The sequence below is a fragment of the Trichechus manatus genome, unplaced genomic scaffold (genome assembly GCF_000243295.1).
Source record: "Trichechus manatus latirostris isolate Lorelei unplaced genomic scaffold, TriManLat1.0 scaffold00191, whole genome shotgun sequence".
NCBI lineage: Eukaryota > Metazoa > Chordata > Mammalia > Sirenia > Trichechidae > Trichechus > Trichechus manatus.
Genome location: NW_004444127.1, coordinates 2883042 through 2907733, shown reverse-complemented (window position 1 = coordinate 2907733; position 24692 = coordinate 2883042). Strand labels below are relative to the sequence as shown.

Genomic DNA, 24692 nt, shown 5'->3' with positions numbered 1-24692 from the left:
TTGTATTCTTTCAAGACAAATTTGTTTGTTCTTTTGGCAGTCCATGGTATATTCAATATTCTTCGCCAGCACCACAATTCAAAGGCATCAATTCTTCTTCGGTCTTTCTTATTCATCGTCCAGCTTTCACATGCATGTGAGGCGATTGAAAACACCATGGCTTGGGTCAGGTGCACTCTAGTCTTAGAGGAAGATTAAGAGGTCCCAAATCTTAGGTTCTCAAGACCATGTTAAGTATCCCTAAAGCAGAATGGATTATCATCACCATGATTTCCTATTTCTCCTTTAGCTTTAAAGGTCAGCTGAGCCAAGTTAAAATGTTTTCTTTCCAACTAAAATTAAGGACATTTTAAAGGAAATCTTAGAAATCATTTAGTTTATTTTCATATTACAGTAACTATACTTAAACTCAGACACAGCCACGTGCCTTGATAAAAATCACTTTCTAGGGAAAGTGGTTTTTACAGTCTCGTTCTTTGACCTGTTAGAGTATGTCAGCAGCTGTTACAGAAAAATTTATTGCATGCTCAGCTGTGCACATGAGATAAATAATATATATGGGGCCTGCTACTCATACAGAATTTTAGTGTTCTTTCATAACTAAATTCCTCCTGCTCTAGAGTTATTCAGAAGTCATAACAGTGACATCAGAAAGCTGAAAGTGACCCATTGGGAACTTAAAAATATAGTAAGTAGCAGATATGTAAAGTTAATGTGTGCTCTCTCTTAAAAGAAGTCAGACTGCAACTGTTTTTCCCCATGGAAAACTGAAGCAAAGAGATTTAAGTTACCTGGGGATGCAGTGTGATAGTTACAAAGTCAGGATTAGTCATCTACCTAGTTGAATGAGTCTTCTTAATTAAAGGAACTATTAAGAGTTTGTTAAAAGTAGATTTCACTCACCTGCTAAATATTTATGAAATGATTTGTTTTTAAATACATTTAAGATATTTTAAGTAATATTTAAGATATTATACAAGTGCTGAGCTTTTATAGATTTGAATTATTCCTAACGTGGTTACCTAGAGGTTAGTTTTTCACTGGTGATATTATTTTGGGCCCTAGACAATAATATTCTTGGAAGAATGGCATCTAAATATAGATGTGGTTTAAGTTTCTTCTTTTTGCTGCCTTAAAACAAAACAAAATGTATGTAACCCTATTTATATATAATTACATAAATATGGTAGAGTGAATAAAAGCTAACATTTAACCCAAGCAAATTGTATGTTGACAATTCTTTTTTCAATTTTTTTACTTCTAGTGAATTTGGTTCAAAAATCATCTTGCTTAAGCCAATTATCAAAGTGTTGCCAAAACTCTTTGAGTCTCGAGAGAAGGCTGTTCGAGATGAAGCCAAACTAATTGCTGTGGAGATTTACAGATGGATTCGGGATGCTCTGAGACCCCCATTACAAAATATAAATTCTGTCCAGGTGAGGCACAAAGTTTGTTTGTCTTTTCATAAAGTTAATGTAAAGATTTTTCCTTCCCGTCTTTGTTGTTAATATTCTGCCCTTAAAAATAATTACTTTTCACTTTTAACTTTAAACACAGTTGATTTTTCTAAGCATAGCTAACTTTCTCTGCTGTTAATTTGTGCAGTCAAGTTCAATACCATGCATTCAGTAATTCCAGTATGGTAGTGCTGAATCTATAGCATTATAAAAGATCCCTTTATAATGCTATTGAGTGGCAGGCTTTAGTATTTGTTTGGGCAAAATGCATTCTATCCCTTTTATTATTATAATTGGTTTTGGAGACTGTGTTCTGATGCAGATATACCTGAGTTCATGAACTAATGAAGGTTTACTAAAAGTGGATTTTACTCTTTTCTCTCAATGCTTAGACATACATCTTCAGTGTAATTAATGTAAGTCGGTTTGACTTAGCTACAAAATATGTGCAGTTTAAATTTATCTTTTCTTGATTGCCCTGTTAAAGCCACATATGTAAGAAATTGGGATTCAGTACATATAAATATAAATGTTAAGTATGTTTTCTAATGACAGAAATGTAGGCATGTTTCAAAAATAGTTTATGACTTTTGCAGTTGAAAGAACTAGAAGAAGAATGGGTCAAACAGCCAACAGGTGCTCCTAAACCAACTCGGTTTCTGCGTTCCCAACAAGAACTAGAAACTAAATTGGAACAGCAACAGTCTGCTGGCGGAGATGCTGAGGGAGGTAAGCCAAGTTTAAATACTGATTTCTATCCTCCAAGGTCGGGAAGGGAGAGTGTTGACATGTTGTGGGGTTGTTAACCAATGTCGTAAAACAATATGTGTACTGACTGTTTAAGGAGAAACTGTTTGTTCTGTAAACCTTCACCTAAAGTACAATAAAAAAATTTTTTTTTAAATAAAAATAAATACTGGTTTCTGTAAAAATTAGCAAAAACTGGCACTGACCTAAGAACCTATGTTCAGTAGACACATTTTGTAGGACTGCCATTGAATAAAATGTAAGTTGAATGTAGCATTTATAACCCTAATTTAATCAGCAGGTGAAAGGATTGATAACTGGTAAATAAAACCATTTCATCCATTTTTAAGATTGTTTTTCTTCTGGAAGGTGGTGACGATGGTGACGAAGTGCCACAGATAGATGCTTATGAGCTTTTGGAAGCAGTAGAAATCCTTTCCAAACTTCCCAAAGACTTTTATGACAAAATTGTAAGTAATGGTTAAATTTTCTTTCATTTATTTCATTTTAAATAATTACTTGAGTAGAAATAGAAAATATTCTGCTGAGCGCTTGCCTGGTACACCCGTTACCACCCCATGTTTTCCCTAGACGAGTGAGTTGCTTCTACTTCTTTGTTCCCATAGTACTTTGTATATACTACACCTGACTGTAGTACTTTTGTTTCACTTGTCTTGCCAAAAACCAGAGCATGATTTTTGACTTCTCTCTTTTCCTCACTGTCTTTCTGGTTTTACCTTTAGCTATGTCTCACATTCAACCATTTCCTCTATCTCCACTGCCACTACTTGACACTTGGAGTTTCTTGAACTTGGCGCTGTTGACATTTTGAATTGTCAAAATGTAAAATTCTTTGTTTTGAGGTTGCTGTCCTGTGCATTGTGGGATGTTTAGCAGCATCTCTGGCCTCTGCCCAGTAGATGTCAGTAATTTTCCCCATCCCCCAAAGTCACGAGAATCAAAAATGTTTTCAGACATTGCCAAATGTCCCTTGGGAGGCAAAATCATTCCCAAATTAGAAACATAGCCTTATCCCAATGTCCACCATCGTCTGTTGCCCTAAGTGCTGCAGTAGTCTTTTGAGACTCCCTGTCTCTGCCCTTGCCTCCTTCTAACCATATTTCACAGTGTAATTAGAGGTATCTGTTTTGAAAATACTAATCTTCCTATATTATTGCCTGATTAAAACCCTTCAGTGGCTGCATGGGTTTAAGATGATGTCTGGAAATCATTCTTTGGCCTTTGAGGCCATCCATGTCTTGGTCCTCCATGCTTTCCAATCACATCTTTAATTGTTCTCATTCTCAGTGCTCCAGCCACACTAGACTTTCCCGGTAACGTGCTACACTTTTTAAAAAACTCTGGACCCTAACATATGCTATTCTTTCTGCCTGTAAGATTCTTCACTCCCCATTCACCTGGTAATACCTCTTCATCCTTTAGCTCTCACCTTAAGCATCATTTTTTTAGGGGAGATCTTAACTGACTTCCTAAACTAGGTTAACTTCTTTTGCTGTGTTACCAAAGCAGCTTATACTTGTCCTTTCATAGTGGTCACAACCTGGTAGTTATTTGTTAAAGATCTCCCTAGCTCTGCTATAAGCTCCTTGAATATCTTATTAACTTCTGATTAATAAATAGATATTTGTTAAATTGAACTGTAAGCTTCTGCAGAACTGTGAGTTTATCATCTTCTTTATATCCCCAGTTGTTTCAAATAGTGGATATTCAAACTGTGGAATGATCGTTTGATCTCTAGGGAAGATATTCTTCCTTATGCCCATTAAGCAAAAGGATTGCTGGAAATTTGGAAAACTAATCTCCAAGATTAGAACAGTTTTGGTTGTTGGTTATGAGATCATTCTTTTCTGGTCTTTTTAATGTTATCAGTATGGAAATTCCACTCCTATAATTGTGCCACTGTGAGATAGGCTAAAAATGCTTTCTCTCAATGTTTTCTGTTTAGCACCTGCTTATTAACATTTACCTACAAAATGAAAAGGAATAAAGTCTAGGGTACCTCATTCTATTTACTTATAGAACTTTAGTGATATGAAATCTTATAGAATACATTTTATATATGAACAAAAATTTATATATGTAAACAGAACATTCTGATTGGCTGTACAGTTTTGCAATTTTGTTTTTAAACTAGCTTTAGAAAAAGTTTCTGGAAACAAATTATGTATCTTTGAGTTAGTAGATAATAAGAAATAGACTTTTATTCTGCTGTCATAATTTCTGTTCTATAAGTGACTCTTATTATATCTTGTAGGAGGCGAAAAAATGGCAAGAAAGAAAAGAAGCTCTGGAGGCTGTGGAAGTACTAGTGAAAAACCCCAAACTGGAAGCAGGCGATTATGCGGATTTAGTAAAAGCATTAAAGAAGGTAAATACGAGGAGTTAAAGCATTAGTATCCTGCTAACAGACCAGGCCATTGAATTTTTCTTTATCGGTTATCTTTTTATCACAGATGCATTCCTATGTAAGGAACACTGTTGATGCTTTTTAAATTATAGACACATTCTTGAAGGATTGTCTGAATTATTGTCCTAGGTTAGTTTGGAGGGATTGGTTTTCAATTTTTTGTTTATGATCACTTTGACTCTAATACCCTATTTGGTAGTGTCTATAAGCCTCACGAAAAAGAGGATCTTGCTGATCTAGAATCCCGTGTTACAGTTTTACAGTTCTGTAGGACAAGCTATTTAAATTGACTTCATTTAATGGAACAAATATTAAATGCAAAGAGTGTTTTTGTTGGTTAGCAGATAGTACCGTACTGTATTGTATCAGCATGTGAAGCAATGGTTGTGCAGATATGTGGTCATAAAACAGGCAAGTACTAAGTGAGAAATAAACATTTTTAGAAAATACTTGTTTGATATTGCTTAGGTCCAACCAGGCTGAATGCTGCTGGTGGATGTTTTTGTATTTAATAGCCTTTTACAATATTTGAAAGTAGGGATGGAGCACTGTGGGTGTAGTTATAGAGCTTGAGAACAAATCTGAAGACATCTTCTTGACTACATACAACAAGGTCGAAAACCTTGTTGTTTGTAATTTCAGGCTCAGGAAGCAGGGGAATAGAATGGTGAGGGGAAGGAGGTTAATCTTTAATTGTATACATATATAAATAGTTCTCATAGTTGACCTTCCTATTCATTCCTCCAAGTGAGACTTGAGGTGGAGATGTGATTTGTCAAAACCTTTGTTCAGTCATCGGTCTTCCATCTTGAAGAGCCACAGACTCAGGCAAGATTAATTCAAAGGGAATTACTCTGAATAAAAGAGTTTTACTAACCTGGGCACCAGGGGGAAAGAAAAGGAGAAAGAAGGATAGAGGGCACTCAGAGAGAGGAAGTGAGATTCTAGAAACCTGAGGAAGAGAGCTTCTGATTCTGTTAGTTCTTTCAGTGTGTAATTTTTTAGCAGGAGTCTTATTGCTCTGTCACTGAATTTTTAGTGTGTGTGTCACATGAAAGTTTTCTTCCCCCTGATCATTAATTGATGTTTTCTACACGCCTTTTCTTAGGGTATTAGATTTTCAGATAAAAACTGTCCTGTGATTTCCATTAGGACTGTGAATATAAGTGTAGTTTCTCACTGCATTGTATAGAGAGAGGAACGTGGATTTTATATTTGAGTAGACATAGACAATAAGAGATCTAGGGCAGCAGTAGAAACTTCTTTGCCTCTTCATATGGTGGGGTTGAGGGAACCAGTCAAAGGCTATAAACAAGTAAAAAGAAACTTCATTTTGTGGCTTAGATATTGAAAACCATAAAAGTTAGCCTCAGTTGTATAAAATAATGTGAATCATGGCATTTTATTTTTTATACTTGATTTTATTTACATGTACACACAAGCACATGAAAGTTCATATCCATACGTTGACTTAAGAAAAATATGTCAAAAATGAAGGAATGGTGACATGGAAGAAAGAGAAAGATTGAAGACTAAGGACACAGACTGATCCCCCTTTCCTCCATAAATAAGCTCTTCTCTCTATTGGCTATATCAAGTAATCCCACTAATTTCCCAAATTTTTTCCTTTTATATAAGTAATAAAGAACTACTAGTTTTGCAATTGGTTATGGTTTTCCTGGTATTATTTATTAAACTATTATCTTTCTAGTTTTCACCTGACATAGCATATTTTATACTTGCTTGTTTTCGTAGATTATGGTTTTTTCTTTTATAAAATGCCACCACGATCCCCCCCCCCGACACCTTCTTTGACTTTGCCAGTTGGCTGTGGATGTTGGTTGATAAATATATACATACACATATATGTATTTGTGTATGTGTGTGTGTGTGTATATGTATATATATATATATATATATACATAGATTTTTTTTTTAATCTTTAGATTTAGATTTTGGTTTTCAAGGTGTTTTATTATATAGTCTCCAGATTTCCTATATTAACTTTTTTCACTTGGTCTTTCTACTTTTTTCCTCTTTGATTATTGCTTTGTGTTCATCATAGTTTCCTAAACACAATAGTTCATGATGGGTTTCATTGATTTTTCCCTGTGCCTACAGTGTGTTTTTGTTTTGATTACTATTCGCTAATGATTTACATACTAATTAAAGGTAAATGCTAATTGATAATGACTTAAAATCACATTGCATTTAACACTGTAGGCTCAAATTAACAAGAGAATGACAGCACTTTTAATTATAGAAAATTTCCCGTTGTTGGATTAAATTGAGATTATGAGCTAAAGCTTTCTGCCCCCAGTCTAGACCAGAAGTCGCTGAGTTTTTCTTTTTTCTGCAGTGAAGTTTCCCACTTAAAAATAAACACTTCTTCACCTTTCTCCTCCCATTTCCCGATTTAGAACTACTTGTTTAGTCAAACTCTAATGTAAGACAATGAGTGTTGACAAGCAGATATTGTACTGGGGTTCCTGGTTCATCACTTACTTGATACAAGTTCATTCAACCCTTTGCCATCTTGAACTATAATAGGTTTGTAGGATCTTCTTCAATACTTTACATGATGATCATGAGTGTCTAGGATTCAACCCCCACTGGCTAGGGAGTGCTGTTCACCTAAGAATGATGGTTTTTAATTGGGACCATATAAGAAAATCACCATTTGAGCTGTATGAAAATGTTGTTGTTAGGTGCTGTTGAGTCCCTTCCGACTTATAGCAACCCTGTGTACAAAAGAACAAAACACTGCCTGGTCCTGCGCCATCCTTACAGTTGTTGCTATGTTTGAGCCCATTGTTGCAGCCGCTGTGTCAGTCCATCTTGTCGAGGATCTTCCTCTTTTTTGCTGACCTTCTACTTTACCAAGCATGATGTCCTTCTCCAGGGACTGGTCCCTCCTGCTAGCATGTCCAAAGTATGTGAGACAAACTCTTGCCATCCTCACTTCCAGGAAGCACTCTCGTTGTATTTCTTCTAAGACAGATTTGTTTGTTCTTCTGGCAGTCCGTGGTATATTCAATATTCTTTGCCAACACTGTTAATTCAAAGGCATCAGTTCTTCTTTGGTCTTCCTTAACAATACTGATGTCCAAATCTCATCCCAGATTCTTTAAATTAGAATTTCAGTTTCTTGGAATGGGGCCTGGCATTGTTTGATGACCATCTTGGAATATATATTTTTTAGATGCTGAATAAAAATTTTAGCATCTAAATCATACCTGAGAGGTTTTTGTTAAGGAAAAAAAGTCAGAACATTTACAAATACCAATAGTGAGCTAAATACAGAAATTATTGAAAAAGTTTTTTTTCTCCACAGACTTATAGTAATTAGAAATTTAATGAGATGTTTATTAGGCATTCTCATAAGGGAAATAAATTTGCCATGACATGAGTTTAAAGGGAGAACACGCCTTAGTAAAGAGACCAAAAGCTTTGGAGTCAAAACCGACCTGGGTTTGAATCACAGCACTACCATTTGCTAGCTTTGTGACTGTAAGCAGGTTAATCTCTATTTAATTTTTGATATCTGCAAAACGGATATAATAATAATACCTATCTCATAGGGTTTGAGTGAAAATTAAATGAAATTAGGATTGTAAAGCACCTACAAAATTGTGATGCCTAGGTTGTTTCCAATGAATTTTAGTTTCTTTCTCTTTATTCCTCAGTACTTACAGAAGGCATATAGATGCCATCTAGAACTTCCTTGAATACTACATGTTAAAGGTTGTTTAATGCAGGAAATCTGAAATAAAGAGTTCTGCTTATAGAATATCAGATATTAGAGACCAGAGAAAGTTTGAAGTAGAATGGAAGCATTACTTGTACCTGGGAAAAGAGTGAAGAACAGGGTTTTAGACTTTTTTAATACCAACTGACCTGTGCAGTATGTCACAATAAAATCTTATCAGGGAGGAATCTAGCTATATTCACTGTCTTGCTGAATTGATAACAGATGCAGTTACTAACCCATTAGCTTACATAAGTGCTGGGCTTTGTGGAACATAGCATCAGAAGAGGTAGCATAAACAATGCTGGAGGAGAATCAGCTACAAGACTCTTAAGAGTAGAAACTTGACTATCACTTGGGGACTAACATGGCAGCTGCAATCCTAGAAGTGTCCTCAGAGGAACGGTTCCAATGGCGTTTGCAATTTAGAGTCTCCAGGGACTTCTTGAAGGTACCTACAGTAGTTTCCACCAGTACACCTTAAGTATAAATATTAGAGCTGCCACTCTGTGGTGTCCTTCAGAAATAGGCTGTCGTTTTGGCTTTCTCTGTCCCAGAACAAAGCCAGCATATAGGTTGCTTGCAAAGCAAGTCTCCACCTTCTCTGCCATTATCAGAGTCAGCTCCTGCAACATTGACAGCCCAGGCTACCACTAATGGAGAGTTAGCAATTTGAAGTTGTGGTTTCATGTGTATTTCATTGGTGGAACTTTAAGATAGGAGGCTAAACATAAGGAACAGAAACTCCCAACTTTGGTATTATCAAATGAAAATCTTTCTTTGTAGGAAAAAATGGTGACCATTAGTATAATTGTGTTCAGAGTTCTTTTGAGAATAAACTTTCATTTCCCCTCTACAGGACTGCAGCTATTTTGTTTTTCTTTTCCCCCTGCTTTATAGGTTGTTGGAAAGGACACCAACGTCATGTTGGTGGCTTTGGCGGCAAAATGTCTTACTGGCCTGGCTGTTGGGCTAAGGAAGAAATTTGGACAATATGCAGGACATGTAAGTTACACTCCTGTTTAGATACGAATCAACAAAATGATTAAGAATGATAGGCTAGTTTGCTTTATGCTTTAAAACAACTCTGTGGCATAGATCTTTATAGATTGAGCAAAGTAAATTTCTCACTAAATTTCCTTAATATTCAGCATAACTCAATAAAGATGTCAGTTGTAACTAAATTCATTTAGCTTTATATGGAAAGTCAGGCACTTGGCCTAGAGTACTTAGTTGAGTTGATTTATTTGCTTATTTATTTATTCCACTTTGTTCTTACAACACTATATACAGTATTACAGGATAAAATAAAACTTAAAATAACCAGGACAGAGTGAAAATGAGAATAAGAAAGGCAATATCATTGTCCTCAGAAGTGAGGTCAATATATAAAATGTATATTAATAGTGTTTTCCTATTTAAAAGAAGAATGATTTACTTATATACTTGAGACATTTTATATAGGTTACACTGTTGATAATATATCAGTTTAATTTATTCTGAGCATATCTGACTGGAGACATTCATTGAATATATAAGTTTGGTAGCACTAAAATGTGATAACTGTTTTAACAAATTGAGATGTTTAATTTTGGAATCTCTCCATTGGCCTCTAAGTTTGGTCTGAATTACCTAGAATGCTTCACCTTCCTGAAATTGACCTTACTGAACTTTAGAATTCAACTTCCTAGTCATTTGAGCCTTTGATTCCCTACATTGACTTAAGAGTCTCCTAATATTCCCTAGTCACGTGTTAGTTTATTTGAGTTATGATATTTGGAGCTTGCTTATTCATAGCATTAAAAATAAATTCAGAGAACTTAACTAAAAAAAAAAAAGATACTACCAAATAAATCATGACTGGCTATTACCAGGGATATAAAAACAAGGATCTATAAAACTCTTAAACATAAAAATCATAAATGGGAACAAAAATTGTAACCAATATCTTTATAACAAGCATTAATGTTTATTATACAATATCTGTGTGTTTATGTATGCTATCAGCATATTAAACAGCTTTTGGTTGGTTTTATGTTACATATTAGAATATTTTATACATTTGTATTAGGAATAACTTTCAGGCTAGAAAACAATTTTTTAAATTCATTTTAATTTACTAAATCATGGTTGGATGATTACCTGGCCCTCTAGTTTGAGTTCTGACTCTGGATTAGTGACATTGTTGTATGGCTTAAAGAATATCTCCAGTGTTTTATACTTTAAAGATTATTTTTCCCCCTAAAAACTATATAATATACAGCATTAATATCAAGCATGTTAGTGGTTCAATTTTATTCTCTTTACCTATTTATAAACTATCTTTTGGCATTATTTATTAAAGTGAACTTTAACTTTATGATCATTAAAATATTTTGATTTCCAAATTTATAACTTCTAGTATTTATAACTCCTGCTATTGAAAATGGAGCCCTGGTAGCACAGTGGTTAAACATTCAGCTGCTAACCAAAAGGTCAGCAGTTCAAATCCACCAGCTGCTCCTTGGTAACCCTATGGGACAGTTCTGCTCTGCCCTGTAGGGTCACTACGAGTCGGAATCAACTTGACGGCAATGGATTTGGTTTTTTAGTTTTACTGCTGAAAATACTGTATTCCTTATGGTTTATACCACTTCTGTGAAATCTTGAGAGAGAAAAAATTAAATGCCATTGAGCTTTGCTGTTTCTTTTGGATCTTTAAAAAAAAAAAATCTTTCGTTTGCCTCTAGCACAGTGCCTGGCACTCAGTAAATATATTGTGTATTTAATGAATGAGTGTAGTTTAGGAAAAAAGGTTAAAATTCCAGCATTACTGATGTAAACTTAGAACTTGAATAAGAAGATATAATTCTGATCACAAATTGCTATAAGTTCTAATACTATTTCTTTTTGCTTTTAGTGTAGTAAAGGGACAGGAGACATCCCCAAAAAACCAAAAACTCACTGTTGTCGAGTCATTCGGTCTCATAGCAACCCTACAGGACAGAGTAGAGCTGCCCCATAGGGTTTCTTTACAGCATATCTTTCTCCCACAGAGCAGCGGGTGGGTTTGAACTGCCAACCTTTTGATTTGCAGCTGAGCACTTTAACCATTGTGCCACTAGGGCTCCTTTGGAGACATCCCAGTGAGGTATATTAGAATCTTGGGTGGTGAGGGAGAATTATATACTATACCTGTTTCCCTATCCTAAGTCCACCTATACGAGTATCATTTTGTCTAATGAGAGATGTTAGAGATAGAACTTGGGCTGCATATAAGGTGTAGAGGCAGAAAGAAGGCTGTGAAACATTGCTTTGGTGGGACAGAATAGGAGTCCTTAGTTGTTCCACCATGAACTCTTACGCCCTTCAAGAAGGGAAATGACTTTTTTTTTAAAATAGTGGTAAAATGTGTATTATAAAAGAATTGCCAGTTTAATCATTTTTAAGTGTACAATTCAGTGACATTAATTACTTTCGCCATATATTCTGCCATCACCACTGTCCATTTCCAAAAGTTTTTCATCACCCTAAACAGAAACTCAGACCCCTTCAGAAATAACTCCCATTCCCCCCTTCCTCTAGCCCCTGGTAACCATTAATAAACTTTTGTCTGTGTGCATTTGCCTACTCTTGATAAGGAAAATGGCTTTTTACTCAATTTGTTGCTCACTTTTTTTTGGTAGAGCCAAGGTCATATTTTTTAGTAACAGCTTTATTGAGATGTACATACTATAGAACTCACCCTTTAAAAGTATGTAATTCAGTAGTTTTTAGTTCACAGAGTTGTACAACCATTACCAGTATCTAACTTTAGAACATTTTCATCATCCCCAAAAGAAACTCCATACATATTAGCAGCCACTCTCTCTTCACCCCTCCCCCTCAGACCTTGGGATTTACCAGTCTGTCTCTATGGATTTGACATTTTATGTGACAGACTTTTTTGAGTGACTTCTTTCACTTAACATAATGTTCATTCATGTTGTGTGTATCAGTACTTCATTCCTTTTTATTACTGATAATATTCCCAGTTGTTCATTTTTACAGGTTGTGCCAACCATTTTGGAGAAATTCAAAGAGAAGAAGCCTCAAGTGGTACAGGCCCTGCAGGAGGCAATAGATGCAATCTTCCTAACTGTAAGTTGATAGCATGAGTATTTTGCCTGAAGTAAAATTTTATCAATGTAATATTTTGGTTGTTCTTTATAACTGAGAGAAGCTCATTGACTGCATTTTCTTTCTAAAGACCACACTACAGAACATCAGTGAGGATGTTTTAGCAGTGATGGATAATAAAAATCCAACCATCAAGCAGCAGACATCTCTTTTTATTGCAAGAAGCTTCCGCCACTGCACTGCTTCTACTCTGCCAAAGAGCTTACTAAAGCCCTTTTGTGCTGCTCTGCTTAAGGTACAGACACTCTTTGAAATTGGGGGATTAGTTTATAAATAGTCAAGAATTTTTTTTTCTATTAAATATGTACGGTGACTGCTTGACTTTCAGACTAGACTGTGCAGGATCTTTTGATCTCTACAGGTTTGTGTTCCTATTCTTGAGGAAAAGCACAAGTTAGCTTTGTGATTTAACTAACTGCTAAACATTTTTTCTTATTTGGTCCATATACTGGTGTTCAGCTGGATTTGGTCAAGCACAGGCATCAAATGTGGAGTGTTTGAAGTTCATTTGAGAGTGAGGCATTTTAGATAGAGGGAAGGAGGGAAAGAAAGCATTTATTTCCTGAATGGATTAACAGAGCTTTCGTTAACACAAAGAGAGTTTGTAAAAGAGTAACTGTTAATTGGCAAAAGGAAAACTACATTTAGCTTCAGTGAATTATACAAAGCAAATCTTTAACCAACTTCTACCGATTTGAGTAAAAATCAGTAATGCCTCAAGTATCTTTTATTAAGATCATTTTGCTTACTTCTGCACTATAGCACATCAATGATTCTGCTCTTGAAGTCAGAGATGCTGCGTTTGAAGCATTGGGTACTGCTTTGAAAGTGGTTGGTGAGAAAGCAGTAAACCCATTCTTAGCTGATGTGGACAAACTCAAGCTTGATAAGGTAGGTTAGTAATGAATTATAATGAAATTGGACAGCAGTCCTAGCTCTGCATTTTGGTTTTATCTCTTGCAAAAATCCTTCTGCTCAGAATTTCTCAGTTTTTTATTATATCCTATAGTAGGAAGTAAATTTTATATCACACACATATGCATGCACAATTGAAATAAGTCTTGGGGAGCACTCTCGTATGTTTTGTTTTCAATTTTGTCTGTTCTGTTTTATGAAGAAAAAATGCTGGTATCGACTCATGAAATTTGTGTCATTCTCCATTTATGGTTGAGACCTGGAATTTGAAAGCAAAGCTTTTGAGGATTTAAATTTCATCCCAAGCTGCAATGGTGGTATTAGTAGAAATATGTTTGAAATTATACAAAAAAACAGCTGAGTGACCAATCTGTAAAACCAAAACCAAACCTGTTGCCATCGAGTCAATTCCAAGTCATAGTGACCCTGTAGAACAGAGTAGAACTGCCCAGTAGGGTTTCCAAAGAGTGATTGGTAGACTCGAACTGCCTACCTTTTGGTTAGCAGCCAAGCTCTTACCAGTGTGCCAGCAGGGCTCCAATCTGTAGAGAAGGTGAAAATAGTGTTTTGAGATAAATTTGTTTCCAATATCTGGAAAATTAACTTTCTAAATATGAATGTCTTCCATCATAAATGTGGTCATTATAAGTTTATTATCATTCTAGTTGTCCAGAAATAAAATATAAGATATTATTAATGTATATCTACTGCCAAGAAAGTCTGGATAATTTATCTTTGTTGAAAAGGAAACTGTTGTCTCTCTGAATGCACACGTAGTTGTGGTTTAGAAATGACATTAGTAATGTAGTAAAAATATAATAATGTAATGAGTGTTTCAAGTTTGGACTTAATGATGTTCATCTCAATTTCATTCTCCAGATCAAAGAATGTTCAGAAAAAGTAGAACTGGTACATGGTAAGAAAGCTGGACTGGCAGCTGATAAGAAGGAATCCAAACCTGTGCCTGGAAGGAGTGCCACCTCAGGGGCTGCAGGGGATAAGGACATGAAGGACACTTCAGCACCCAAACCAGGGCCCTTAAAAAAGGCGCCTGCTACTAAGGTTAATAGATGACTTGGAAAATATGGTTTAAAAATTAAAATTTAGTAGGCTAGGGTCTGAGCTCAGGTTCATGGCAGCCCTTCCCATATGACTTATTTGAGAAATGAATTCATTCACCACATTCAAAATACAGCAGAACACCTGTTAAGGAAGACATAGTCTTGAAACAATGTATTTGGCTGTTTGAAACTTTGAGAGAAAAATGGTAATGAAAGTACAGGAGTGAATTTTAGGGAATCAGAAAATATCATTAAATAATGAAATAGAGATGTAGCAAGGCTCTTAACATTAATAACACTGTCTTGGTCATTTTGCTAACTACATCATACCATTGAGTGTCCATACCAGTCTAGGTCTTGTCACCTTTGTATAGTGTAGAAGAGGGGGAAATGTCCAAAAACAAATATGTATTTTTTCAGTGAACAGCTATCCTGTGTACTCTTTTAAGGGTGAAAGATAACCTGCTGCACATGTAAAAAGTTGGATTCTTTTTTCCTACTGCCACACACTTCCTGAAGCCCAGCATGGAATTGAGGGAAGGGGACTGATATTTACTGAGCATTACTTTGTGAAGCACTTTACCTGTGTAATCATATTTAATCATCACAACAACCCTTGAGGTAGATGTTTTCTGATCCCTGTTTTTTCGAAGAAAAAAAAAAGGAAACTAAGGCTCAGTGAGGTTAAGTGCCCTATACATACTCTTACAATTCACTCTATGTTTGTTTGTTTACTCTATTTCCCTACACTATACTGTAAACTTACAAGGACAGGGATCTTCTCACTGTTTGATCCCTCATGCATAGAACAGTTTCTGGCATATAGTAGGAGTTCAACATATATTTGAATGAATGGAATGGCAGATCTGGGATTTGAACCCAGGTGCCTCTAGTTTCAGACCCTGTGTACCTTCTATCATATTATGCTGTTTCTCCAGCGTTTCTAGTATAGAGAGGTGGCAGCTTTTTCTCCTTTCTCACCAGCTTCTGTCTCTTTCAACAATGACCTACCCTGACACCTTAAGACCTGTCCATATTTTCTTAGTGCGGCCCCCTTGTAGCTTCCTCTTATCTTTCTGAACCTTTCCATGTCCAGGCTAGCTCACCTTCTCATATTGTGAAGATTTCTCTTAAAAAAAAAAAAAGGCAACCTTTTTCTATTCTCATTTTTAAAAGATAAATAGGAGATTCGTTAATTGAGCTACCTCTCTGTACAGAGAATGTGATTACAAGGGAGGCTCCAGAAGCAGTATTCTAGTTAATCAAAGAACATAAAATTTTCCATTTTTAGAATTAGAAAACAATAAAATCCCTTTATGGTGTTGTTATTGTGAGCCACAAAATTGTACTGCTGAATAAAGTGGCAAGTGTTAAAAGCTGCAATTTGATTAGAATGCTAGTTAAACCAGCATCTTAGTTTTGCTAACTGTACCTTAAATTCTTAGAATATGTTCAAGATAACATTGGTTGTAAACTGGCCTGGATATTGAAGGCTCATTTGGTCCTGTGTCGTTCTTTTCTTTTTAAGTTTGGGACATTTCCTAACAAATATCCAAAATAAGTAGAAGGAACAATGTGAACAGTGACAACAGTGTGTTGCCATAAAACTGTTAACTACCGTTGGCTGTGTACCTTGTGACATACTGCTGTTTTCTTGCAATCTTTCAAAACTGGGGTATAATGAATTTAGAGTAAGATATTTAAATAGAACATTAGCAGATAGGATTCAAGTGGTATAATAAAAAAGTATGACCACAATGAAGTTTATTCCAAGAATACAAGGATGAGTCAATATTGACATCATAATAGATCAAAAGAAATCTATAATTTCAGACATTGAAACAGAATATAGTAAATTTCAACATATCTTCCTGATAAATTTTTAACTGTATAGAAATGGATGGATAATTTGACATGATTAAATGTACATTGGTAGATCTGCAGGTGGCAGTAAACGTAGCCAACCAAAAGCCAGCATCATGCTTAATGGTGAAACACTAGAAGCATTCCCATTAAAGTGAGAAATAAAAAATACTTGCTGTTACCATTGTTGTTTAATAATATTCTATAATTAGACAAAAGAAATAGAGTAAGAAATGCTAATATTGGGAAAGAAGAGGTAAAATCATCATTATTTGTAGATTACATGATTATATATTTGTAAAACCCAAGCAAGTCACTTAAAAAATGGCTAAAACAATAAAAAGATTCAAGGAAATGGCCATCTTCAGCATAACCAGAACACTCACTGAGATTGATCTGACAGTCCTCTTTGCAAACTCTACAGCTCTACAAGGAATAATGATATATTCCACTGTTATTGGGGCACCTTGTGATTTAATATGTGTAAAAGTTATAACTTAGAAGCTGATCTTTACTAATGTAGGAAAGATTTAGATGCATTTAAAGGCAGGATGCCAATTCCCAGATTAATCTGTAAATGCGTAATCTAGTTTTCCACAAATTAGGGCAAACTGCAAAGTCAAAGGGAACTGACCCACAAGACTGCCATAGGGCGAAGTCTGGGAGGGGTCCAAACAGAGCTTCTGGTTGTCTTTTCCCCATGGAATCCTGAACAGTGTTCCCTCCCCCTGGCTATGATTTGTGACAATACTCAGAGTATTGCCAACCAGGTAAACTCACCTGAGACTTTGGTGTCCATGGTTTTTATTGGGGCTCAGTCATTCCCGTGTGGCTGAAATTTAGTCTCCATTCCTTCCTGGAAGTCAGACTAATGCCTTTAGTCTCCAGTTTTTCCAGAGGTCAGAACTGATACAGCATGGCTCAGAGCTCCCACCATAAATCATACTGTTAGACTGCCTGAAATGCAAAGCCCCAGATAAACAAAGACATGCCTGTCAGGCAAGACACTCCAGGGGGCTAGAGATCACTTTCTAGTAGCTGAAGGCAAAGGCCAGACCTCGATTTGGGTAACGTTAATTCTTCAACTATACATGAGTCAGTCATTTTTATTTATCGTGTTAGCTTATTCTAAATCAGAGGTTTTTAATATGAGTTCTATAGATTTCACCAGGGATGGTGTTCAGGGGGTCTCTCTGTCCTTGAAACTGCTAAATTCCGTCAGCACAAAAACATGCATTTTAATATATTTTTTATATATAAAATCATTTTTATGATAAAATTATATAAATTTTATAATCTGAGCCCTCATTTTAATAAAATTTTCAAGGGGGTCTGTGGCCCAGAAAAGTTTTAAATCCTTAAATGACTTAATTAATTTATTTTAATTGTTTTTAGACTGGTGGACCACCTAAGAAAGGGAAACCAGCTGCACCAGGAGGTGCAGGAAGCACTGGAACCAAGAACAAGAAAGGATTGGATACCAAAGAAATAGTGGAGCCTGAGCTCTCGGTCAGTATTGTACACTGTGTCTCAGACTTGTAAAACCAGGGAAAGTTGAGACCTATAGAAGATCTGAGTTCTTTTTTTTGCTAGATTCTACAACAAATAGTTAATGTCTTTTAGGTTATTGAAACTATGCCTTGGACAAACGTCCCATTAACCAGACCAAATCCGCTGTTGTCGAGTTGATTCTGACTCGTAGCAACTCTAAGACTATATAATAGAGGGTTCATATACCGTAGCATACCTATGAGAGTATTTTGGTTTTGGCTGGGGTATTTTTACATTCTTACAGTCTGTTTCCTTAAGCAGTTTCTAATTTTAATATGTTTTTGTATCTTACAGATAGAAGTGTGTGAAGAAAAAGCTTCAGCTGTCCTTCCCCCTACCTGTATACAGCTTCTAGACAGTAGTAACTGGAAGGAACGGCTGGCCTGTATGGAAGAGTTCCAGAAGGTGGGTCCAGAGGGATGAATTAAGTGTGAAAGAAAATTAGATTTTATGGGAACAATGAAATTGACAAGTACTTGTCCTGATTGTTGTGATTTATAACCAATAAATATGTTCTGCTGTGTTAACTAAAGATGAGGTGAAGGTTTTTTTGGTTATTTGTTTTCTGTAGCTGTGTTGTGTTTGTTATCTTTCAGCATCTGCGTTCTCTCATTTCATAACTCAGGACTTATTCAAGAAAATTAGAATCTTATTCTGAATAATAAGGCATAGATGAATTTCAAAATTTTGGTACTTGGTTCATTAAAGTTACTAGACAAACATATTTCTCCATTTAAACTACTTCTCATCCATGTCTTTGTTTCACCTTTTGTCATCGTGTTTCCTTAGTAGGACAGAGCAATCCCTTGGTGTGAGAAAATCCTTTAAAAAATCCAGTGTTGGAAAGAAGCACAGCAGCTCATTTTGGCATATACTGTGTGCTTTGAAAAAATGACTTAACCACTTCTGACCTATTCTACTTCTGTGTTTGTAGGAAAATTAAAGAGGACAAAGTATGTATAAGCAGTTTCTGCCATACTAGGCAAATGAAAACTGTTACTGTTGCTTTCCTTGAACAAATAATTTGTGAATTCCTCAAATGTCAAAAAAAAAAAAAAAAAAGTATCGGTGATAATGTAACAGCAATACCAAGCATCCACCTTAAGAAATAAAGCATTGTTGCATAAGCTATATAAGCTCCCTTTATACTCGTCCTCATCCCATTGCCATTGAGTCCATTCCAATCATAGTGACTCTATAGGACAGAGTAGAACTGCCCCATAGGATTTCCAGAGAGTGACTGGTTGATTCAAACTGCCGACCCGAGCTTTCAACCACTGGGCCCACTAGGGCTCCAGGCTCCCTCTATAACCCACCTCAATTCTATTCCCCTTTCTCCTTCAGAGGTAACCACTTACTTGATTTTCATGTTTATGGTTTTCTTGAAACTCATCTTTAATCCCTTAACTCTGTCGCTTTTATTTTACTTTAAGGCTGTTGAACTAATGGACCGGACTGAAATGCCATGCCAGGCGTTAGTGAGGATGCTGGCCAAGAAACCTGGGTGGAAAGAAACTAATTTTCAGGTATTTTTAAATTGGAGATTTAATGTCTTTTAAAATAATTTCTGTTACATCATCCAGTGATGTAATAGAGAAGTGTAATTTTTCATGGTGATATTTAGCATGCCCTTTTTTAAATCACCCAGCCAACATACCATCTTTTTAAATGAACTGTGAAATTGATGCTTTTTTGTTAAATACATAACTATAACTTTGTGTAGTTACGAGTTTATATACATTTAGGTATATTTTTGTCCCCATTATTTAGGCCTAGAAGTCCTCGGGTAATGTAATTGCTTTCTTATTCATTTGGGTAAAAAATAAGTGTAGTATTTAATTTGCCAATGAAAATTTAACCTATAGTTTGTGATCGCATTAACTGTTAATAGAGTTAAAATGTAGCAGTACTAGGTTATTAGTCTAACAAATGGTTGTAGCAGGAGGTATAGGAGAGAGATAAAGAAGGAAAAAAAGAAAAGAGTTCTCTTCTCCTTTTCTAGATATACATAGAGCTCATGGAAAGATGTTGGATTTTGTCAGACACTTTTTTTTGTGTCTTTTGAGACGATCAAGTGATTGCTTTAATTCCATTAATAAGATATGTCACATTGATTATGTGTGGAGCCATTGGGTGGTTTGGGTTTTTCTCTCTTCACTGTCACTTACCTACTTTAATTGATAACAGTTAAAGGATAAAAATTATTCTCCTTCTTTAAAATTCTGGTTTTAGTTTGCTTGTGTTCTCAGCTGTCCCTAACTGTTACATCCTCAGGCTGCTGTAAAAATAAGTAAATAAAGAAATGTCTTTGGTTTAATCATAACGTTATGATGCTTATCCTTGTTAGGTGATGCAGATGAAGCTTCACATAGTTGCTCTGATTGCCCAGAAGGGAAACTTTTCCAAAACATCAGCTCAGATTGTATTAGATGGCCTTGTAGACAAGATTGGAGATGTGAAATGTGGGAACAATGCAAAAGAAGCTATGACAGCAATAGCCGAAGCTTCTATGTTGCCATGGACAGCTGAACAGGTTAGTGATGCAGAGCTTTCTTTTCAGTTTCCCCCAAAATGTAATTTCAGACTTAATGATTAAACTCTAGTTCTTACCTTCTCTAGTAAAACCCTTTTGATAACTGCATTTTTATTTTAACCTTCAGTAACAGATTGTTCCCTGATAATTAAAATTTATCTCAATCATGAATATTGCATAAAAGATGAGAATAATTTTCTCTTACGACTATATAATAACATAGTAATCACTAATGAAAAGATATAAAGAATCCAGAATGGTTTTAATGCTACTGGCACTTACCTCATTTTCTTGTAAAAGCTAAACGTTTTATTCCTAAAGCATTCTCAGCAGTTGTTTTAGCATCGGAAAAACTATGCTCAACCCCACATCTGCTTTATTGCTGTGCTTTATTTGTATGAGAAACATGAAAGAAAACACACATCTGTTGTTGTTATTGTTTTTCTCTATTCTAGGTTATGTCAATGGCTTTCTCACAGAAGAATCCCAAGAATCAATCAGAAACTCTGAATTGGCTATCAAATGCAATAAAAGAATTTGGATTTTCTGGGTAAGTCACAAAGAAATCAAGTGGAAGATAATTACATATTTTGCCAGTCTCTGATTGGTAATTATAATATTTAACATAGCTATCTTGTTTTTGAGAAAGCACATTGCCATTCTCTGTACCATGCTGCTTTTTACAACATGCCTTTTAATATCCTGCAAGAGTGTTCTGAGTTCTACCAATTGAAGAAATTGCAAGTAATGCAAAGAATTGTTATATCACTTTCTCTGGTGTCTTCCCATAGCCTTCTTAATAGTAGTCTGTGATGTAAAACTGATCTCTTAGCATAACATAAAAACAAGGTGAATTTTTTTTATTCATCCATGATCTCTCATTTATTCATTCATTTAACAACTATTTATTGTACTTTTACAATGTTCCAGTCATTTGTTCCAGGCCCTGAGAATATATCATAATCAAAATTAGATTCCTGGGACCTATATTTGAGTAAGGGGAAACAGACAATAAACAGTAAAAATATATTAGGAGGTAAAAGAACAATAGAATAAAAATAAAGCAGGATAAGGGGTTTAGCAACGTCATCTTGGAGTGGTTGGGATGGTGTTATTTTCTATGTGGTAGTCAGAGAGTCCTTTCCTGAAAATGTATATTTGAGCAGAGCCCTGTAGGAAATGAGGGAACAAGCTATGAAAATATGAGCATTCTAGATCATAGGAATAGTAAGTATAAAAGCACTAAAGTAGGAGTATGCATGATGTATTCAAAAATAGCAAGGAACGGGTACACGTGTTGCCCTATGACAATGGTTAACAACCCCACTACATGTCAACACTGTCCTTGCTCAACCTTGGGTTCCCTATCACCAGCTTTCCCGTCCCTTTCTGCCTTCTAGTCCTTGTGCCTGGACTGCTGTGCCTCATTGGTCCAGTTTTGTTTTATGGGGCTGTCCAATCCCCGGCTCAACGGTGAACCTCAGAAGTGACTTCACCACTAAGCTAAAAGGGTGTCTGGGGGCCATACTCTTGGGGTTTCTCTAGTCTCTGTCAGGCCAGTAAATCTGGTCTTTTTTTGCATGTTAGAATTTTGTTCTACATCCTTCTTCAGCTCTGTCCAGGACCCTCTGTTGTGATCCTGGTCAGAACAGTCAGTGATGGTTGCCAGGCACCATCTAGCTGTACTGGGCTCAGTCTGGTGGAGGCCTTGGTAGCGGTGGTCCATTAGTCCTTTGGACTGATCTTTTCCTTGTATCCTGTTCTCTTCATTCTCTCTTGCTCCTGAAGGGGTGAGACCAGTGGAGTATCTTAGATGGCTGCTCACAGGCTTTTAAGACCCCAGACACTACTCACCAAGGTAGAACGTAGAACATTGCCTCTATAAACTGTGTTATGCCAATTGAGCTAGATGTTCCCCGAGACCATGGTCCCCACAGTTACAGGCCATTTTTGTTTGAAAGAATGACTGACAGAAAAACTGGCTATTCAAACGTAAGCATTCAGCAGATGTTTTCTCGAATAAAATGTGTCTGTTACTTCAAAAAAAAAAATTGCAAGGAGACCAGCATAGCTGGAATGGAATGAGTGAAGGGGTGGAGTGATAGGAGATAAGATCAGAGAAAGAACAGGAGGTAGGTCATGTAAGGTCTCAAAGTTCTGAGTAAGTTGGGAAACCATTAGACAGTTTTGAGCAGAAGAGTAACAGGATCATTCTGACTGTAGTCAGAACAGATAGGGAGCCAAGGGCAGAATCAGAGAGACTGCTTGTAGACTATTGGAATAATCCTGTCAAGAGATCATAGTGGCTTGGACATAGATTGTAGAGGTAGAACTGTTAGGACTCAGATATATTTTGAAAGTAGAGCTAAACAGGAGAGAAGTCAAGGATGACATGATGTGGCTTTTTACTGAGGTTGGGAAGTGTGGGAAGTGGACAGTCAGGAGTTTGGTTTTGACATGTTAGGTGTAGGATATCTGCTAAACATAAAAGTGGTGATGTCACAAAGGCAGTTGGATATATGAATCTGGAGTTCTGGAGAGACGTCCAGACTGGATTCAGGAGCAATCAGCATATACCCTGGTGGCGTAGTGGTTAAGAGCTACAGCTGCTAACCAAAAAATCGGCAGTTCAGAACCACTAGGCACTCCTTGGAAACCAAATGGGCAGTTCTACTCAGTCATATAGGGTCGCTATGAGTCAGAATCGACTTAACGGCAACGGGTTTGGGTTTTTTTTTCTGGTTTTAAAGTGAATGCAGACAGAATAGATGAAACCTGACGACATATCCAAAGGTAACCAGCCCTGGCTTTATAAAACTCAATTGAGTGTTTTGAGAGTTTCATTTGTTTTTAACTCTAAATGATATTTCTTCTAGGTTGAATGTCAAAGCTTTCATTAGCAATGTGAAGACAGCTCTTGCTGCAACAAACCCAGTGAGTACATACCAGCATATATAGTAGCACTATAGCCACCTTTGCGAGTCTGTTCTGAATTGGAAAGTTCTTTTTGTTCTGTCTGGCAGGCTGTAAGGACTTCTGCCATCACCCTTCTTGGTGTGATGTATCTGTATGTTGGTCCGTCTTTGCGAATGTTCTTTGAGGATGAGAAGCCTGCCCTACTATCCCAGATAGATGCAGAATTTGAGAAGGTAAAGATTCTCCAAACTATATAAACCATCTGTGGACTTTAGAATATTTGTATTAATTGGTTAAATGTAATCTTTTAATCCTTCCTGATAAAGAATATATATGTATTTGCTGTGTATGCATAAAATATCTCCTAAAGAGCTCATAAGAAATTTATGACTTTGTCTTTGAGGGAGAGAGCTAGTTAGCTGTGCTATAGGGCGAGAGATTTTCCTCTTTAAATCCTTTTGTACCTTTGGAATTTCAAACATTGTGAATGTATTGCCTATTCCAAAAGTACATTAAAAATAACACTTTTTAAATTTAAAATAAAAAGAGAAACTTGACCCTCCTCGAATAAACTTTCTAACTGTAATTGCCAACCATTGGCAGAGTTGGTCTGTACTGTCTTGGGCATACAAGTGAACAGACAGCTTCATGATGAGAAGTCAGATTCTAGTAAGTTTGTATAAAAATATCTTTTGCCGTGTAGCCTCAAAATTAGAATCTAGGTAGGAATTAAAATGTCTACTGTATAAATATTAAGTATTATGAATAAATGTGGAAATTTGACAAAGGCACCGTTCTCTAATTTGTTTACTCTCACATCTTTCATCAAGTTCATTAGCCTCACTCATTTGTTTGTTTGTATGTAGATGCAGGGACAAAGCCCACCTGCTCCAACTAGAGGGATTTCAAAGCACAGCACAAGTACTACAGATGAAGGAGAAGAGGGAGACGAACCAGATGAAGGGGGCAATGATGTTGTTGATCTTTTGCCCAGGGCAGAGATCAGGTAGGTTTTAATCTGTGAAATGGTTTATTTGATGCATTGTACTGAATTCTTTTTTTTTTTTCCTCTCTCTCTCTTTTTTTTTATTGATGTAATTAAATGAAGTTTACATTTCAAGTTAGTCTCCCATACAGAATTTTTTTTTTTTTTTTAAACATACATTGTTATGACACCCAAACGGCTCACCCCATTCTGTGACAGCACACTCTTCCCCTCCACCCCTCATTCCCCATGAACGTTCAACCAGCTCCTTACTCTCTCTGCCTTCCCCTCTAACCTCTGGACAGAAGCTGCCCCTTTGGTCTCTTATAT

The 24692-nt window shown here is 36.1% G+C and overlaps 1 protein-coding gene across 1 annotated transcript in view; it reads left to right on the top strand.

Annotated features, from left to right (window-relative positions):
• The window catches only part of CKAP5 (cytoskeleton associated protein 5), a 93705-nt gene that overhangs the window by 32791 nt on the left and 36222 nt on the right, over positions 1–24692 (top strand). The window contains exons 5-21 of the mRNA XM_004387677.1: positions 1265–1436; positions 2054–2186; positions 2574–2674; positions 4480–4593; positions 9281–9385; positions 12410–12499; positions 12609–12773; positions 13301–13429; positions 14333–14515; positions 17773–17886; positions 18223–18333; positions 19362–19454; positions 20276–20461; positions 20917–21011; positions 23338–23395; positions 23485–23610; positions 24244–24383. Coding sequence (XP_004387734.1) covers positions 1265–1436; positions 2054–2186; positions 2574–2674; positions 4480–4593; positions 9281–9385; positions 12410–12499; positions 12609–12773; positions 13301–13429; positions 14333–14515; positions 17773–17886; positions 18223–18333; positions 19362–19454; positions 20276–20461; positions 20917–21011; positions 23338–23395; positions 23485–23610; positions 24244–24383 — 2115 coding nt within the window. The remainder of the gene's footprint in view (positions 1–1264; positions 1437–2053; positions 2187–2573; positions 2675–4479; positions 4594–9280; positions 9386–12409; positions 12500–12608; positions 12774–13300; positions 13430–14332; positions 14516–17772; positions 17887–18222; positions 18334–19361; positions 19455–20275; positions 20462–20916; positions 21012–23337; positions 23396–23484; positions 23611–24243; positions 24384–24692) is intronic.